The sequence below is a fragment of the Spermophilus citellus genome (genome assembly GCF_964194105.1).
Source record: "Spermophilus citellus genome assembly, chromosome: 9".
In the NCBI taxonomy this organism is placed as follows: domain Eukaryota; kingdom Metazoa; phylum Chordata; class Mammalia; order Rodentia; family Sciuridae; genus Spermophilus; species Spermophilus citellus.
The window spans coordinates 96,264,734-96,283,753 of NC_138191.1; the positions used below are offsets into that span (position 1 = coordinate 96,264,734).

General features: G+C 44.9%; 1 protein-coding gene across 2 annotated transcripts; it reads left to right on the forward strand.

The window, feature by feature from the left end:
* Nucleotides 1-249: 249 nt before the first annotated feature.
* PARS2 (prolyl-tRNA synthetase 2, mitochondrial) lies at nucleotides 250-7,487 on the forward strand. Of its 2 annotated transcripts, none has more exons than XM_081306744.1 (2): nucleotides 250-347; nucleotides 5,144-7,487. In XM_081306744.1, the coding sequence occupies exon 2, from the start codon at nucleotides 5,171-5,173 to the stop codon at nucleotides 6,596-6,598; it is 1,428 nt and encodes a 475-aa protein (XP_081162870.1). In that variant the 5' UTR covers nucleotides 250-347; nucleotides 5,144-5,170; the 3' UTR covers nucleotides 6,599-7,487. The 2 variants fall into 2 exon arrangements, with proteins under 2 accessions (XP_081162870.1, XP_081162869.1); XM_081306743.1 differs by having other exon boundaries at nucleotides 323-453.
* Nucleotides 7,488-19,020: the final 11,533 nt, after the last annotated feature.

The window sequence follows — 19,020 nt, forward strand, 5'->3', positions numbered from 1 at the left end:
GTGCCTCTCTCCAACCATTTCACAATTTTAAAATTTTAAATTGAAATCTTAAATAATCATCGGGTGAATGGCCTGCAGGTTGTCATAGTTACACTGCAGCCAGAAGCACTTCTATTGGAGAATGGGGAGGGGTAGTGGGAGAGAACACTAAGGCAAAATCTTCTGGAGTCGGGTTTGACCATAGAGTTAAGCCTCCATGTTTCCTAGAGGGCACTTCCGGAATGGTGATCTATTGATCCAGGCCAATCTATGATCTCGGGGAGAGCCAATCTCTCTCTTCGACTAAACTTCCGGAAAACTGCACACTCGCGACCAATGAATGGTCCAGGGAGCACCGCCCCATCCCCGTGAGTGTGGCCTTGCGATTGGCGAGAAGGTCTTAGCGCGAGCTGGCGCAGGCGCGCTGGCTCGGCAGGGTGGACGAGCGGGTGGCACTGGCCGGGACTGCTGGTGGTGAGCGTGGATGACAGCGGGAGGAGAGCAGTGGGCGAGGGTTCTGGGCGTGGGGACCCTGGACCTGGTGTTCGTTTTCTTACGTGTGTCCCGTCCTTGAACTGGGGCGGGGTACAATCACATGAACTCTTGGATGGATCCTGCTGGTCACCTTGTCTCAGTTTTCTAGGTGGAAAAGTGAGGACAGCACTTCCGCCCTTGACTGCGTCGGGTGGTCTTGAGAATCGGCGTTCCTAGAAGTGCCGGCCCTGGAAGGGCCTCGGGAATCACCTGGCGGTCGAGCCAAGCTTCCCGTTCTAGGAATGGGAAAGCAGGTCTCGGCAGTGAAGTGACTGATTCAGGGTCACTCCTAAGTGAAGGCCTAGCCAGTTCTTAGAACCCAGTGTGGGGTTCCATTGCAGTTTTATTGGATTGGGAGCGGGGAGTGTTCATTGTCTTCCAAGGTTGACCACGTGCCGATTTGCTTCTGCTTGACGGGGGATTTCTCTTGCAGTAAACATTATGGCACTTAACTGGGCACCCAGCACTATTGTAAACACTTTTGAGTACAACTTACCTGATTGGATTGCAGGGTAGTTGGGAGTCTTGAGAATCTTTTAAAAGACCTGATGAGGAAGCACCAGCAGCTCCACACAGAGTGTGTACTCTGTAAAAGATTGCTGAATTTGAATGACTCAGAGGCTCTTTGCTAGATTTGAAGTTTTGGTCCCATTCATTACTATAAGGTTACCATATTTGTTACCCTATTACTTTATTGTCTGTGGCCAGTATTTTGAAAAGTAAGATAAAATACTAATTATTCTGTTTGTATAAGCAGAGAACAGGCACACATTTGGTGGGGGAGGGCTTAAAGCTCTTATTTAAATTACACAAATAATTATATCATTGCGTCCCTGTACTCTTCATTTTTAATATTTGATCAAGAAATGTTATTAATAATTGCCCAAATATTAGGCATTGTGCTAGACCCTAAGTCTAAGAGTGTATAAATTTTATGAACTCATAGCTTAATGGAGGATTAGGACATGAAACATTCACTCCCAATACTAAGACACTTAGAAATATTTTTTGGAAGTGGCTGCAGTACAATACACTGCAAGGAAGCATGTGCCAAAGGAGTTCGGAGAAGGAAGTGGCTTTCTGTCCTGAAGGAAGCTTCTGGAGATAAGTAAAGGTTGCATGGTGTGTTGAAGTTGCTGGGAGTTGGAGGTTGGCCTGTTCCAGGAATGATTAGTAATTTGGGGCATGTTAAGGAATTGGTAGGATAAAAAGCTGGAAAAGATGTGTTGAGATCAAAATATGAAAAGCTTTGATGCCATTCTGAGAAAACATGATGGGGAGTTGTTAATATAATATAATATAAGCAGTGGAGTGTTCAGACCATCTACCTTTTTGTCAGTAATGGGGAGACTGAACTGACAGGTAAAAAGACTCTTTCAGCACTGTGTGCAGGCACTGTGCTGGATGCTGCAGATACTACCTGGAATAAAATAGACAAGATTATTGTCTTCTTGAAGTTTATAGTCCCAGTCAGCACACGTGCACAGCTCTGTCCCTACAGTGTTTTTCCCAGTGTGGTCCCTGAACCAGCACATCAACACCTCCTGGATGCTTGTTAGGAATTTGAGTTCTCTGCCTACGCCTACTGAATCAGATACTCAATGAGGTTGAGACCTGGCAATCAGTGGCTTTTTTTGGTTTTGTTTTGCTTGGTATGGGGATTGAACCCAGGGGCACCTGTGGCACTGTTTCAGCCACAGCCCTTTTTTATATTTCATTTAGAGACAATCTTGCTGAGTTTCCTTGGGCCACACTTAATTGCTGAGTCTGGCTTTGCACTCATGATCCTCCTGCCTCAGCTTCCTGAGCCAGTGGGATTTCAGGCGCTGATAATCAGTGTTTTTAACAAGGCCACAGTGATTCTGATGCTCCATTGAATTTCAGGATCACTAGACTATTGTAATGTAGAAAAAAGGGGGTGGACCTGGGAGAAATTATGGAGATTTTCTTGCTTTAGGAGGAGTCAAAGGTGAAGGAGTTTCTTACTTGGGCCACTGAGCTAAGGTTGGACCTCAAGTAAGTGATGAAGTCAGGGGTGAATCCGTATGTGCCTTCTTCTAGGCCACATTTCTGTGAAGCTACACTAGGGCTCTGTGGTAGTGCCTCACAACCTTTTAGTATTTGTACAGTGCACAGGAGAAATTGATGAGGCTACTTGTTGAAGGGGACCGACAAGTGGACCTGAATCTTGGGATTCTAATACTCCAAAGATGGGAAACATCAGTAACATATTGGCATACTGCCAGAGCTTTGCTGCAGGGACTGTGCTGAAAAGTTGAGGTACTCAGCTGAATTTGGCACTGTAAATCAAGAGCCTCAAAGGAGTTTATGCCCTTTGACTCATTAATTCCTTTCCTGAAATGTTTCCCAAATATATACCAAAAAAGAAGAAAGCGATCTGTGCATTATAGATTATATGTAACAGAGAAAACCAACAACTCTGGTGACTGGAGAATCGTTTTTGATGTAGTCCATCAGTGGAAGGTGGTCCTGCTCTTAGAAATATGTGAATATCTTATCACTATTCACTGGACAGCATATAGTAAGTCTTGCCATGTGCCAAGGATACAGTGGTGAGCAGGACAGATGGGTCCTTGCCCACACAGAGTTTCTGGAGGAATCAGGCAGCCAAATGAGCAGCCTCCACACAGGAATTCATGTTTGGTGGGAACCAGTGGGTATGTAGGAGAAGCCAGTTGTTTGGTGTCTGGAGAAAGGGACAAAAGAGGCTTCCCAGAGAACAAGGCAGTGATCCTCAGGCCTGGAGCTCGAGTAGGTGTTGGGATGCACAGGGCAGGGGCTACGTTCCACAGAGAAATCAGTGTGTTTAAGAGGAACATGGGGAGGGCTGGGGATGTGGCTCAAGTGGTAGCGTGCTTGCCTAGCATGTGTGGGGCACTGGATTCGTTTCTCAGCATCACATAAAAATAAAATGAAGACATTGTGTTCACCTAAAACTAAAAAAAAAAAAAAAAAATATTAAGTAAAAAAGAGGCACATGGGGAAACTGGAACAGGGAGCGTGCACTGGTGTGACATGGCCAGGAGGGGCATGCTGTATACACTCTGAAGGTCAGAGGCTTGGACCTTATTCTTGGGTCACCAGGAAGCCATTTTGAGCAACAAACACTGGGACTGCATTGTATTGGAAGCCTCCTTGAAGGCTACAGTGGGGGAACAGATTGAAGGAGGGCAGGAATGCAAGTCAGGAGATGAAATAACAGTGGCCTAGACTGAGGTACAGGCTGAGAAGATAGAGATGGGGACAAGAATGACAGGATCCAGAGGGCTGGTGAATGTGGCCACAGCAAGGGGCAGAGTGGATATACCCAGGTTTCTGATTCTGTTTTGTTTGGTAAGGACAGCTTGCAGTGCCATTCAGTATGATAGGCAGGTCTGGGGAAAATGTTGAGTTTATTCTGTGGTGCAGAGTTGGAAGTAAGCTGTGCAGTGTGCTCTCCAGGCAGGGGTCAATGTTACCACTGTTGACGGTTGAGGAGTCCTTGCTCCCCCAATGTTGAAGAATAACACCAGAGAAGCACGCGGAGGCAAGGTCAGAGGAGAAATTAGAAGTTTATAAAAGGACAGCAGAAAAGACTTCTCCCGGAGGAAGAAGGGGACCCAAGAGGTGGAATCCGTGGAAGTGCGGTTGTCTCCCCTTTTTATAGTTTTGGTGATGGAATGTAAGGGGGAAGGGTTGGGACACAGGTGGGCCAAACAAGTAATCTGGGCAGGAAGGACTTCATTATCACTTTTTTGGGATGGGCTATCTCCCAATCTGTTGGGGGCTGTTTCCTGGGTTTCATTAACATTCTTTTGGGATGGACTTTGGGCCTAGGGGCTTTTCTGGGACTTTATTAACATTCCATGAGTTGTCCTGCGTTTCTGGAATCATTCTCAGCATGGCCTCCATTTTAGATTTCACTCGATATTAGACCCGGATTTACCTAACTACACTGACTACCTAACTTTAAATCTGGCTTCATCAATATGGAGGTTTGAAACTTGAGATGAGCCACACACGGGGGGAGTGGAGATTCGGACTGCCCAGGGCACGTGCAATGAGGAGGGCTGAGGCACCTGAAATTGATTTTTAAACAGGGTGAGAGATGGGAAGGGCAGGGTTTGCAAAAGAGACAAGGGATTGCCACAGTGTCCACAGCAATTGCCTGAGGGATTATAGTGGATTTTCTTCTAGTTTTTTTCCCTCTCAGTTTCCTACAATAATAGCAAACATCAGTAGGCTCATAGTATTTTGCCACATACTATTCTAAGAACTTCTAAATTCCCACAGTAAACCTTCAAGATAGGTCCCATTATTATTATTATCTCCCAGATGAAGAAACTGTCTGGAATCCAGGCTGCCTGGTCTCAGGGCCGTGCAGTCACTGCTGGTAGCGTCTCCACAGCATGTTGGTATGCTCTCATAGCCAGGAAAAATACTGACTTTTTTTAAAGAAATAAAAGGTAAGAGAAGTAGTGCTTTGATCTGCTAGGATATCAGAAATAGAAGGATTCACACATACAGAGTCAGTGGCTGACTTGGAAGTTTGCTGGAGACCAGACTGAGTGACTTCTTAGTGACTCGGAACCCAGTCACAGCTCATTCCCCACGACTCATTTGTCTCCAGGTACCTGCTTCCCTGTGCCAGGTTGTCATGGAAGGGCTGCTGACAAGATGCAGAGCATTGTCCACCTGGGCCACCTGCAGCCACCAGCTCTCCAGATACATATCCCACAGATGTCACCACTCTGCCCCAGGGAGAGGGCAGCGCTTGATATTGTCCCGCATGTTTCAGCCACAGAACCTCCGGGAAGACCAGGTGCTTTCTGTGGAGGGAAAATCTAACGACCTGACTTGTAAGAGCCAGCGACTGATGCTGCAGGTGGGTCTGATCCTCCCAGCAAGCCCTGGCTGTTACCATCTCCTGCCCTACACCGTTCGTGCTATGGAGAAGCTTGTGCGAGTGATAGACCAGGAGATGCAGGGGATTGGGGGGCAGAAAATCAGCATGCCCAGCCTCAGCCCAGCAGAACTCTGGCAGGCCACCAACCGCTGGGACCTGATGGGCAAGGAGCTGCTAAGACTTAGAGACAGGCATGGTAAGGAATACTGCTTAGGTCCAACTCACGAGGAGGCCATTACTGCCCTTATTGCCTCCCAGAAGAAACTGTCCTACAAGCAGCTTCCATTTCTACTGTATCAAGTGACGAGGAAGTTTCGGGATGAGCCTAGACCCCGCTTTGGTCTTCTCCGTAGCCGAGAGTTTTACATGAAAGATATGTACACCTTCGACTCTTCCCCAGAGGCTGCCCAGCAGACCTATGGCCTGGTGTGTGATGCCTACTGCAGCCTATTTGACAGGCTGGGGCTGCGATTTATCAAGGCCCAGGCAGATGTGGGTAGTATTGGGGGCACAATGTCTCATGAGTTCCAGCTACCAGTGGATATTGGAGAGGACCGGCTTGCAGTCTGTCCAAGCTGCAGCTTCTCAGCCAACGTGGAGACACTAGGCTTGTCACAGATGAATTGCCCTGCCTGCCAGGGCCCACTGACTGAAACGAAAGGCATTGAGGTAGGACATACATTCTACCTGGGTACCAAGTATTCTTCCATTTTCAATGCCCAGTTTACCAATGCTCATGGTAAACCATCCCTGGCTGAAATGGGGTGCTATGGCTTGGGTGTGACACGGATCTTGGCTGCTGCTATTGAAGTTCTCTCTACAGAAGATTGTATCCGCTGGCCCCACCTTCTGGCCCCTTACCAAGTCTGCCTCATCCCCCCTAAGGCAGCCAGTAAGGAGGAGGCTGCTGCAGAGCTCATGGGGCACCTGTATGACCACATCACAGAGGCTCTGCCTCAGCTCCATGGGGAGGTCCTTCTGGACGACAGGACCCATCTTACCATTGGAAATAGACTGAAAGATGCCAACAAGCTCGGCTACCCCTTCGTGATAATTGCTGGCAAGAGGGCCCTGGAGGACCCTGCACATTTTGAGGTTTGGTGTCAAAACACTGGTGAGGTGCTCTTCCTCACCAAAGAAGGAGTCATGGAATTCTTGACCCAAGTGCAAGTTGTCTAAGTGCCCATCTCATAGCCTAGTATTAACTCTAACACTTCAGTTCTTGGCCCATGCTCCTCTCCTGGTGGTCTCCACAGGAACAGGACCACTCATGGAAAGTGAGAACGTGTTAGAGAAACCAGTGTTTACCCAGTCATTTGTTCAGATTATTTGTATTTGAAATTGTTAACTTGATTCCCTTCTTTGGGCTGGCCATCTGACCATGTGCCATTCCTTTTACATACCATTTTGAAAGCTGCTATTAGAAGGCTGAGAGGCAAGAAAGAGACCCAAGTTCTAGTCTTGGCCCTTGGGCAAGTCACTTCCTTCTCTGCTGAGTTTCCTGTGTAGGATGGGAATGGCAGAAGGCCAGGGGCCTCAGCTTCACTCAGTCCAGAGAGCAGGCCCACCAGCCCTCTCCTGAGAAGCTGAGAGTGTAAGTGAAAGAGTCTGATTGTCACCAACTCACTGGTGGCTTGACACGTCTGCTTCCCAACTTGGGCTGCAGTTTTCCCATCTGTTACATGAGAAATTGGAACTCTATGAAATCCTTAAAGCTGTCACTGAGTGGTTCCACAAGAGGCTCACAATAGGCGGATCTGGTTCTTCTGATCCTCCATGGTCTGAGTTTCCTACAAATTTGAATTGCCTGATAACCCAAGAACCACCTCCAGAGACTTAACCCTACTGAGATGGCCTAAGCACTGAGATCATGTTTTCTTTATTGACTTTTTGTTTGTTCTTGAGTACTGAGGCTTGAACCCAGGTGTGCTTTACCCCCATGCCACATCCCTATCACTATTATCTTGTTAAGTTGCTGAGGCTGGCCTCAAACTTGTGATCCTCTTGCCTCAGCCTCCTGAGTAGCTGAGATAAGATTTTCTTGATTGAATAAAATCTAACTATTAGACTGAGCCTTTCATGTTAATTTGAATGGTAATAACATTTCCTATTTTAACTGCTTAGAATACCTTACTGTTCCTTTTCATTCTTTTTCTTCTGTTTTCACACTCAAAAAAAAAGAAAAAAGCATGGTTGGGAAATTATGTTTTAACCATCTGTGAGCAGCAGACTTCAAGCCCCATGGTGACCTTGTCTTGAGGGCAGAGTTGGATCCCAGAGCCACAATGGAATGACTATAAAGAGCTTTTCTCTGCCTAAAATCCATGGGAAACTGGGAATGGACTTGAGCCACACAGCAACACTGCCTGCTTTTCTTGCTCCTGCACACTAGATTAGGAACATAACCAGAGTTTCCATCCTTGACCCCTGGAGTCCCCCCTCCCACGTCCAGGTCTAACAAGAATCTGTCAAAGCCAATCTCAAAGCCACCAGCTCCAAAAAACCTGCCTGACAGCTTCTAGAAATGGTTCTTCCCTCTGCCTCACACAGCACTGGTCACATTCTTTCTTGTGTGCACACACCCAGTCACTCTACAGTGTCCAGGTGGTCTCATCGCTGATGGTGAGCTGCAGGAGGCCAGCCGGAGCTGCTTCCTAGTGCACTGTAGCTCTTGTCTTGGTGAGTCCTCACCCCCGGCCCTGTTAAACTGCTGGGCAAAGCTTACTACCACTGGGGTTACTGCAAGAGTAATGCCACTCCAAGCACAGGCAACATTGTGTTCCCAGTGAATGTATCTGCCCAGCCCTGATGGCTCCCAGGCCTCCCTTTGGAGTCCTGGATCCCTTTGGACCAAACTTAGAAAGGTCAGGTCACAAGGCAATGGTCTTAGCTTTACTGCATGTTGGAATCGCCAGAATTCCCTGCAGAGGTTTTGGTTGGGCTGTGGCCTGGGTATAAAACGTTTAAAGCTCTCAGATGATTCTCATGCACAGTCAGTGGATTGAGAGCTCCTGCTGTAAGAGCCGCCTCCTTGGGGGCCCTCTTGGTAGTTGGGCATTTCTCTGAGTAAGGTATTATCAGACTGATGTAAGCCGTCTGCTTTTATCGGTCTGGTTTTTTGTTGAGAGCTTGCCATATGTCCCTGTGCTGTGAGGCATTTTTACATACTGTTTCCATGTCTGCAAAGTAGACATGAGTCTCATTTTACAAGTGCAGAAACCTGAGGCTCCATTAAAGCAAATGACTCAAACATGCCCTGCTATTAAGGATTAGAGCTAGAATCTGGGCAGTGGCCAAAAACTATGCCCTTCCAAATATTGCTTGGCTTCTGCTTAGATAAAAAGATTTTAATAAGTAAAATTGAATTTATGTCTATCTAGTCAGGTTAGCCTCAAATATTTGAGAAATTAGAATCCATGCAAATGAATGCTTCAAATAGTCCTTTTTAACTTTGTGCTTATTTATGGAAGGTTAGCCTAATGGCACTTCAAAAACCAAGACTCCAGGAATAGACAGCCAATTAATTTTCAACTTTTCATAAATGTGCAAGTCCTAGGATAATTTGAGGATAAGGTAGAGTCCTGGAACTTGAGAACAGGAGAACATTAAGCTGGCTGTTCCAGCTGTGGGTTCACAGAGAGGAAATAGCCTGAAGCAGGAATGCACTGCCACATGCCATCTGACTGGCAAATATGAGGGCAGGCACAATAGCCCCTTGGGTCAGGCCTTTTGGAAGAAAAGAGGCCTGGGTCAGCCTTTGAGTTACCAAAGCCTTAGTCTGCTGAAGCTGGTACTTGTCCTCTTTATTTTACAGCAGAGAGACACATAATGAGGAGGACAGTGATATGCCCAAGGTCAGCGTCCTGACCACTAGGCCAGTGTTTCTTCAGTTGGGCCAGGGGCGGTGAGATTTGGTGGAAGGATCAGAGCCTTGAGGAGACATGATCTAGATTCACCACTTGCTGGGAACGTGACTTGAGAAAATTACTCATCCTTTTCGCAGCTCTGATTCTTCATTGGTAAAAGGCTTCAGCTAATGGCACCTGCCTTGTGTGGTGGTCTGGGACTGACTGAGCTCATTTGTGGTGAAATACTTAACCCTTAGTGTACCTTCAAGAAACTTTCCCTTATACTGGACCACATAGGGACCCCTCCACACACACACCCCCACACACCAGGAGTTCAGGCTCTGCTGTTAACTCTTAGCTCAAGAACAGGATCTTGGTTTTTTTGATAGGATGCTTTACTGCCTTCCTAGGGAGTGCTGTGGATAAGGACTAGGCAACACCTACTGAGTGGGTTCATCTCAGAGCAAAAACAGAAATAGTCAAACAATGTACCTTATTTTCTCCCATTTCTGAACTTGCTGATTTTACTTCTTGCTATAAATAGATCAAATGAAGATGCTGGAAAAATAACAGGGACAGGCTATATTATCATTGCTCATTCCTTGGGGAGATCTAGAGGCAACTGGCTGGGAAATAGCAGAATTAATACTTTGGGACAAAGGCTGGTTCATAACAAACCCATCATTATTAAATGGGTTAAACTTAGAATGTAAATCAAGGTTTCCATTAATATTCTGTGTTTTCATGGAAGAAACTCCTGCTGAACTATCAATAAAGGTATTTACAGAAATATGCTGAAATTGCCATTTGCTTAACTTCTTCAGTGCCATGCTTCTTCAGAGTTCCCATGATCCATTTCTATATTAAAATGCCAGGATGGTTTTTAGAATGGACTGTTTGTATCCAGGGGCACATAGGCTTTGTTTGGAGTTAAGGAAATTATCATGATGTTATTACAAACATTTTATTTAAAAATTCAAGGTACATCACTTAATTTAAAACAATGACTTGAATCATCAAGTAAGATTACAGACTGGAATCGGATCAGCTGGACCATGTTACTGCAAGATGCTTCCTTAAGTCTCTGCACTGTAACTTCCTCATCCATAAAGTGGGGAAATGGTGTCCTGCTCATAGCTGGTACTTGGTAAGCAGCAGCTGCCTTTAAGTGATGGTGACACTTTGGCAATAGTAGGTGGATGGGTGGTGCACTGTGGGCCAGCAGAAAGGGGTGGTACTTTAGGCTCCTTTGTGGTGCAGGAATGGTGTCCATTCCCGTCAAGCCAGACTCTCCAGGCTGCTAATGAGCTCCCATGGTTAGAGCTTAATTGCCCTTGGCTAATGGAAACTGTGTAGGTCCTGGAGAGAGAGAGAGAAGCACTTACTGAGTGACAGTAACTGAGGATGCTTCATTTGCAAGCGCAGAACTGCTGAAGTTCACCTAGAAAGTTCATGGGTGATAAGAATCTTATTGATGGAGTGACAGGTGCTATGGGGATTTTGACCGTAGGCTCTAGCAGTGATTTCTGCGGACAGTGGATTATTCTATGCAGGTAGGCAGGTTGGAGACATTGCATTCATGACACAGTGAGTGCCAAAACTTTATCATAGCTTGGAGTGAGCAAGGCAAAGGCACCTGGATCAATTGCGAATTCCTAGAGGGAGAGTAAGGCCTAGTAATACTGATAGCTCCTGAAGAGCTTAGGAGGGTTCTGAATTCATGGCCTGCTCTGTTTGTCATTAGCTTGCTTACTTTGGACAGGTATCTTAACCTCTCTGTGGCACTTCCTATCAGTAAAAGGCAGGAAGGGCATGAAAATCCCTGCTTCCTAGAGGTGTGGGGAGGATTTAAGTGAGCCAGTCCACACAAACACCTGGGATGCTGCCTGGCTTAGTCTAGATACTCAGTAGGCAACAGCTGTTGTTTCTAAGCCAGGCCAGCCTATGCCCTTTCAAGGCTCCTTTGCTTGAGGGCCTTTCCCCTTGCCGCACCCCTGATTCCTTCTTCAGCTTCATGGCCCAGGTCCATCATGTGTGATCACTTCTACCTATGATCTGTTCAGAATTAATCATTTCCCTGGGCCATCAGCCAATAATCACTTGTGCACCTACTAGGTGCCGTGCAGGTGCTGTGCTAGACCCTGGCAGTAAAGAGGTTCAGGGACCTTGATTCAGTTTACAGAGAGGTACGGGGAACCATCAAGTTAACAGGATTCGGTGTGGTAAGAGTAGTGATGGTGCAGTTTCATGGGGACACCTGGGTGAGGAACCAGGAAGGGATTCCTGGAAGAGACAGAGGACTTGATTGAAGGATGGGCATTAAGCAATGATGGCAGGAACAGTTGGAGGTGAAGAGAGGGAAGCAAGTGGGAGGCAGAGTGGGCCAGGCCGAGGGAACAAGGTGCAAAGGCCCAAAGCTGAGAACATGGCTGTGTTCTATATGCTTCACAGAGATTATTTCAACCTCAGCACCTGCATGAGGTAGATGCTATTATCTTGCTTATATTGCAGATGAGGAAAGAGCCACAGAGCCTAAGCAAAGTGCCCAAGACCTACAGGGGTGAGCATGGGGCTGGAACTGGAATGCAGATGGCCTCACTCCAGAAGTGAGCCCCTTAGCCACCGCACCCTCCTGCTGCAGAGATGAACTGTGTCCAGGATGTCTGGGCTCAGGGGGTCAAAGAGGAAGGAGGAAGCTGCAGCAGGGGCAAGGGCCCAGATCCTGAAGGGCCTTGAATGTCACGCTGAGAGTGCTGATGAGAGAAGGGGAGCCTGGGAGGGCTCTGAGTAGGCATAAGGACAGGCCTGCTTGTTGTAACTGTGTCTCTTCACTGGAGCATTTCCCAGTCCAGGGGTGAATCATCACGTCCACTGAACAGTGGGCACTGAATGCAGAGCTGCCTGATGCCCTTTGACCTTGATGCTTTGTCTGTGTAAGTGCAAGGTAAGTATTTGTAAAGAAAAGAAATGAACAGAGGACAGGGGGATGGTGGGCCCTGGGTGAGGTGTGTGGGTTCAGATGCTGGCTTTGATACTGACTAGTGCTGCAACTGTGTGCCTTCATCTCCATGTTTACAAAACTGGGGTCACAGATCCAAGAGGGTGCTATTAGGATTAAATAAGAGAATCTAGTTACAGCATTAGCACGATGTAGGAATTCAGTCAACAGAGGCCAGGACTATTGTTCTTTCCTGGCCACCCCTGTGTTCTTGACAGCAGTGTGTTTTGGAGAGCTTTGTCCCCCTACTCAATTCTCCAGCTGCCACTCCAAATCCACAGAGGTAACTAAACATAAGTTTGATGTCACTGCCTCCATTACTGACTTCTGACTCTGGGAAGAGCCACACTCTGGTCCTTCTGAGAGGGAGGGTCACTGGGATGGGGATGGAAGAGGCTTTGCCCTCAAGACAGGTTGGCGGGGCAGAGTGTATGGATGGAGCGTGTGTCTTGCCCTCAGCCTTCCCCTTCATGGGCCTCCATTTCCCTATCTCATAAAAGGGGCAGGGAGGGGCTGGAAGCATGGGAGCTCTGCTGAAGTCTCAGTTATTGTCCCAGTGGCCAGGGTCACCGGATGATGGTCAGGTCCACGTTTCCCATAGGAACCATCAGGTCATGCCCCTGTCCCCTCTACACACTTCTGTCCTGCTTCCCATAGGAAGGGGAGCATTTTGCCTGGTTCAGCCTGGCCTCCCCTGATTCCCAGTGCTCCTGTTACCACCATTACTGCCACCAGCATGGCTGAGACCTGAGGCTGTGCCTGCCACTCATTCATTCTTCCTTCCCTAGAGCAGGGGTGAACTGGGCTTAGCTAAGTAGTAGTCCTTCCCTCTATGGAGACAGTGGTTGCAGGGCCTTCTGCAGAAAGAAGTCCCAGGATGGACAGAGGCCCCCTGCTTCCTGTGTACCACCTCGAGTCCTCCCGTCATTCCCCGAGTCCACTATCCTGGTAAGCAAAAGGGAAAGCAGGGGCCAGGGGAGGTCAGGAGCCTTCCTGGAGGTGTCAGGTGGCCATGTTGGGCGTGTGCCTGGGAATGCTATAACAGCTGGTGCTTGTGTGCAGGCTGGGGCTTGGGAACGGGATGCATTATTAGTTCCTTCTTTCAGCCATTCAAACACTTGCTGCACTCTTAAGCACACTCTCACCGTGCTCCCTCTGTGTCAGGCGCTGGGCACTCAGGTGAGTCCTTATGTGATCCTACCTGCCTGGCTGAGAGCTTACCTGCTGGGAGACACCACTGGACTCTGCAGGTGCACTGCAGTACTGCAGAGGTGGGGCAGGTGTCTGCAGGTGAGGATGGGGGGGGGTGCCCTTCCAACTTGTTTGGGGCATGTGGACCAAACCAGAGGAAGAAGGTTCCAAGTTCAGGCAACTAGAGCAAAGGTGTGTGAGGGGAACTGTAATCCAGTTTGTGTGGGCAGAGGGAAGCCTGGAGAGGCCAGTGTTGGCGGGGCAGAGTGTAAGGACGGACTGCTTCAGGGGATGGAGGCAGCCTCTCATCTCATTGGTTGAGGAGTCTGCTGTGGGCTTTGCTCTGTGCCCTTGAAGCATCAGAAGGTGGCTCCCACTTGGGGACAGTATGCTGGTAGCAGGCCCTTGGAACTCATCAAGACCCTGCATTTGTCTTTTTTGGCACCTTCTGTCCAGTCATGACTTCTGCTGGGTTCCTAAGGCCATTGAGCACCTATTAATGTATGCCAGGCACCAGGATGGAGCACTGAACATACTGCATCTGATGCAATTGTCCCAGCACTCCCCAGCCCCCTATATTTGGCAGTGTTTTTTGCCTCAGATTACAGGTGGTCAAATTGGGGCCCAGAGGGGCTAAGTGACTGGAACATAACCTTGTTGCAGAGCCAGAATTCAAATTAATATCAGTTGCATATCAAAAGTCATGCTGGGGCTGGGGCTATGGCTCAGTGGTAGAGCACTTACCTAGCATGTGAGGTACTGGGTTCAATTCTCAGTACGACATGTAAATAAATAAATACAATAAAGGTTTGTCAACAACTAAAAAAATATTTTTAAAAAGTCATACTGGCCAGGTACAATATGGCTTGAGAGGCTGAGGCAGGAGGATTGCAAGTTCCAGACCAGCTTCAGCAACTTAAGTGTGGCCCTAGAGCACTCAGTGAGACCCTGTCTCTAAATAATTTTTTTGTTTTGTTTTTGGTGGTGCTGGGGATTGAACTCAGGGCCTTGTGCATGCAAGGCAAGCATTCTACAAACTGAGCTATGTCCCCAGCCCTAAATAAACTATTTTAGAAGAGCAGGGGATGTGATTCAGTGATTAAATGCCCCTGGGTTCAATCCTTGGTTAAAAAACAAAACAAAAAATCACCATTCAGTATGAGCTAAAGACCTCTCTCCTGAGTGGGGGCCCTTGCTACTTGCTATTTAAAAAGAATAAGCCAGGGCTATGGGTATGGCTCAGTGGTAGAGCGCTTGTTTAACATGTGTGAGGCACTGGGTTTGATCCTCAGCACCACATTAAAAAAAAACAAAAAACAAAAAACACCTACAAATAAAAGTTATTTTAAAAAAAAGAAGCCCTTATAGGGATGCAGTACTATGTTTTAATATATTTTTTAATATATTATCCCCATTTTTATATGGAAAAAACAAGGCCCAGAGAGAGCAGTGACTCATTAGGATTAGGCAGTGAGTCCCTGGTGCTAGCTCTGTGGGCAGGTCTTCACCTCCTGCTTTCCATCCAGTACTCTCTCTAAATGGCAGGACCCTTCTCAGCTATACTTCTAGGACCCAGGATTTCAGGAGGGACGCCTGAGGACCAAGTCCTTACATGAAGAGATGTAAGGTGCAAGGGGCCCTAGAGCTGTGACAATTTCTCATCTGGGGGTAAAGGCAGGGGAGAAATATCTTAGGCTTATGTTGCCCCAAAGAGTGCCTGGTGCTCTTAACAGCTAATGTTTTCTAGACACTTACCATACATGTGCCAGGGGCTAGCTACTCAACCCTCAGAATAATCCTCCAAGTAATATTAAACTTCCTTATAGATAAAGAAATAGGCACAAGCTAGATAAGAAACATACCCACAGTCACACAGCTATTAAATGGCAGAATTGGGGACCCCCAAATTTAGACCATCACTAGTAGAAGGGAGGAGGATACAGAAATGCCACGACACCAAGCCAATTGATGGCTCCTTTGGAAAAATTGCGTCACTGGTGACACCATCAGCAAAGATATGCCAGCATTACCACAATTAACATGGGGTGAGCTGGCAAGGAAATTGCATCACTGGTGACACCATCAGCAAAGATATGCCAGCAGTACCACAATTCGCTGCACCAGACGATATTTCATAATGCATGTAACTGATATATAGTCCAGGCAGTTCAAATCGGAGGAGTCTATCAATATGTCCATTTCCTCCCAAAGTAAATCAAGTCCTTGATTGAACATTACTTGTTGAGTTATATTCATTGATGCATCAGTTTATACAGTTTACTGTGATAGCTATCATAGAAGCTGTAGTTTGGTTTTATCTTAGTCTTCACCGGAATTGGGATGGAGATGGAAATTCTGGCAATGATGCTAAAGAGACATTATCCTGAACAGAATTATTAAATATAATGAAAAGGAAAGGTGAAAGTAAACAAACAGATCTGTTAAACTCCTTTAAAAACAATCCTTAACAGCTGTTTACCTAATTTAAATTAGTAAACAAACAGATCTGTTAACCATCTTTAAAAACAATCATTAACAGTTGTTCACCTAATTTAAATTAAACCATATAAATCACGTGAATAAAGAAAAAATTCGGATCCATTTTTTCATGAGCGCTCCTCATATAAGAAATATGGACATACACACATACAGACATACAACACAAAACAGAAGTGTGCACACAACATACAACACATAAGACAATAGTAAATAAAGGCCTTGTAGCTATACCTAGGTGAAATCTCCATTGCAATGTTTAAAAACTCCACAGTCAAAAAATAAAACACAGTCAAAAAATAAAACTGATCAGAAAAACATTAACCTAGGTTTGTATGAGCTCAAAAATAAAATAGAACTTTATGATGTGGGAAAAATGCAATAATAAAATAGATATTGAAAAAAACACCTTGGTTAATCACTGTCACAGATGTAAGAATAGCCAAGCTGGAGCTCTGGATATCAGCTGTTATGGATTTGAGTCAAATCATCTTCTTTTTCTGTAGAAATTGTTTTAGTTAATCTCTCTGGAATCCAAATTGGTTGCTGTTCCTCCTGTGGAAAAACACAGACAGAGCCCCGATTCCAGACTATCTCTGGATCTGGGCCTTTCCATTGTCCTGTTAGAATATCTTTCCAAAGTACCTTAGGCTTATGTACATTTTTTGGATACAAATGTCTTTCCGCAGCACTAAGTCCCGATGAATCCAAATTTAAAAAGTTTAGAGTAAAAAGGGTTATTTTAAGTTTATCTTTGGGGGATATATACCCCTTTCCAATTCCCTCCTTTTGTTTTAATAAGTACATTTTAATAGTTTGATGAGCTCTTTCAACTATGCCTTGTCCTTGTGGATTGTATGGAATTCCTGTTATGTGAGTAATGCCAAATGATGAGCAAAATTGTTTAAAAGAGGTGGAAGTATAACCAGGACCATTGTTCGTTTTTAACTGTTTTAGAATGCCCACAGCGGCAAAATTTTGTAAGCAATGAGCTATAACATCTTTAGTTTTTTCTCCGGCATGAAGGGAGCCCATCAAAAATCCGGAAGAAGTATCAACTGTAACATGTAAATATTTTAATTTTCCAAATTCTGGCAAGTGTGTGACGTCCATCTGCCAAATATGGTTAGGTATCAGTCCTCTAGGATTGACTCCAAGATTAACTTGAGGTAAAAATGTCACACAATTTTGACATTGTTTTATTATATGTCTGGCTTGTTCTTTAGTTATTTTAAAACGCTTTTGTAAAGTATTAGCATTGACATGGAACCTTTTATGAAAATTTATAGCTTCTTCTATTGTGGAGAAAATATGTATGTCATGTGTAGATTTATCTGTAGTTCATTGCCCATACTAAGGGCTCCAGGCAATCCTGTGTGTGCCCTGATATGTCCTATAAAGAATGGATCTTTTCGGTCCCAGATTAGACTTTGTATAGCGGAAAACAAAGAGAAAACAGTAGAAGAAGGTGAAATCCTACCAGCATCTTCAAGGGATACTATAGCATTAACTACATACTGACTATCAGAAAATAAATTAAATACAGAATCTTTAAACATCATAAAAGCTTGTAATACTGCATTAAGCTCTACCTTTTGAGCTGATTGTTTGGGTACTAAAAATGTAAAAGTTTGATCAGGAGTAACTACTGCTGCTGTACCATTGTTTGACCCATCAGTGAATATATTTGGAGCATTTATGATAGGGGTTTTTCTTGTCATTTTTGGAAAAACTACAGGATGCTTAGACCAAAAAGACAACAAAGGATTAGATGGTAAGTGATTATCAAATGAAACACTAGTTTTACACATGATTATTGCCCAAGTATTTAACTCATTAGCTAACTCATCAATTTGATCCATAGTATATGGAGTAATAATTTTATTGGGAGAAATCCCAAACACTCCCTTTGCTGCTTTTATTCCTTTGAGTATTAATTGTCCTACAGCCTCAGGATATCTAGTAAGAATAGTGTTAGGAGAATAAGATAAATGTATCCACAATAATGGACCTTCTTGCCAAAATACTCCTGTAGGAATATTTTTTGTTGGTAGTACAATAAATAATAAAGGCAAACTTATATCAATTCTATCCAAATGCATATTTTCCATATATGTTTCAATGATTTTTAATGCTTTTCTTGCTTCAGGCGTTAACATGCGGGGTGAATTTGGATCTGATGGACCTTTTAGAATATCAAATAAAGGTCCTAACTCTCCTGTTGGTATGCCTAGATAAGGCCTTATCCAATTTATGTCTCCCAATAACTTTTGAAAGTCATGAAGTGATTTGAGTTGATCTACTCGTATTTGAATTTTTGGTGGATGGACCATGGTTGAGGATAATAGAACTCCTAAATAATTAATTGGAAGATTTAATTGTACTTTATCTATTGCTATCTCTAGATTATAATTTTTCAATAAGTTTGTAAGTGTGGCATAACATTCTAGCAATGTGTTTTTATCTTTATGTGCTAATAACACATCATCCATATAGTGAAATATTTGTAGTTCAGGATTTTGATTTCTAAGTGGCTGGATTGCTTTATTAACATAAATTTGACACATAGTTGGGCTGTTAGCCATCCCTTGAGGGAGTACTTTCCATTCATATCTCTGATCAGGACCTTCATGATTCAGTGCAGGGATAGTAAATGCAAAATGTGGACTATCCTCGGGATGAATTGGAATTGAAAAGAAACAATCTTTAATATCTATAGCTAAAACATGCCAGGTTTTTGGTAAAGCAGACAATTGGGGAATCCCTGATTGAGCAGGTCCCATAAGAACCATCTCATTATTAATGGCTCTTAAATCTTGTAATAATCTCCATTTACCAGATTTCTTTTTAATGACAAAAATGGGAGTATTATGGGGGGATACGGAAGGTTGTATATGTCCTTCCACTAATTGTTGTCTGACCAAGTCATGGGCTACTTGTATCTTTTCTTTAGTCAGGGGCCACTAAGGAACCCACACTGGTCCTTCTGATTTCCAAGTAATTTTGATTGTCTCAGTGGCCCTTTCTGAAAACCCAATCCATGTCTATTTATTTCTTGATCTATTTGA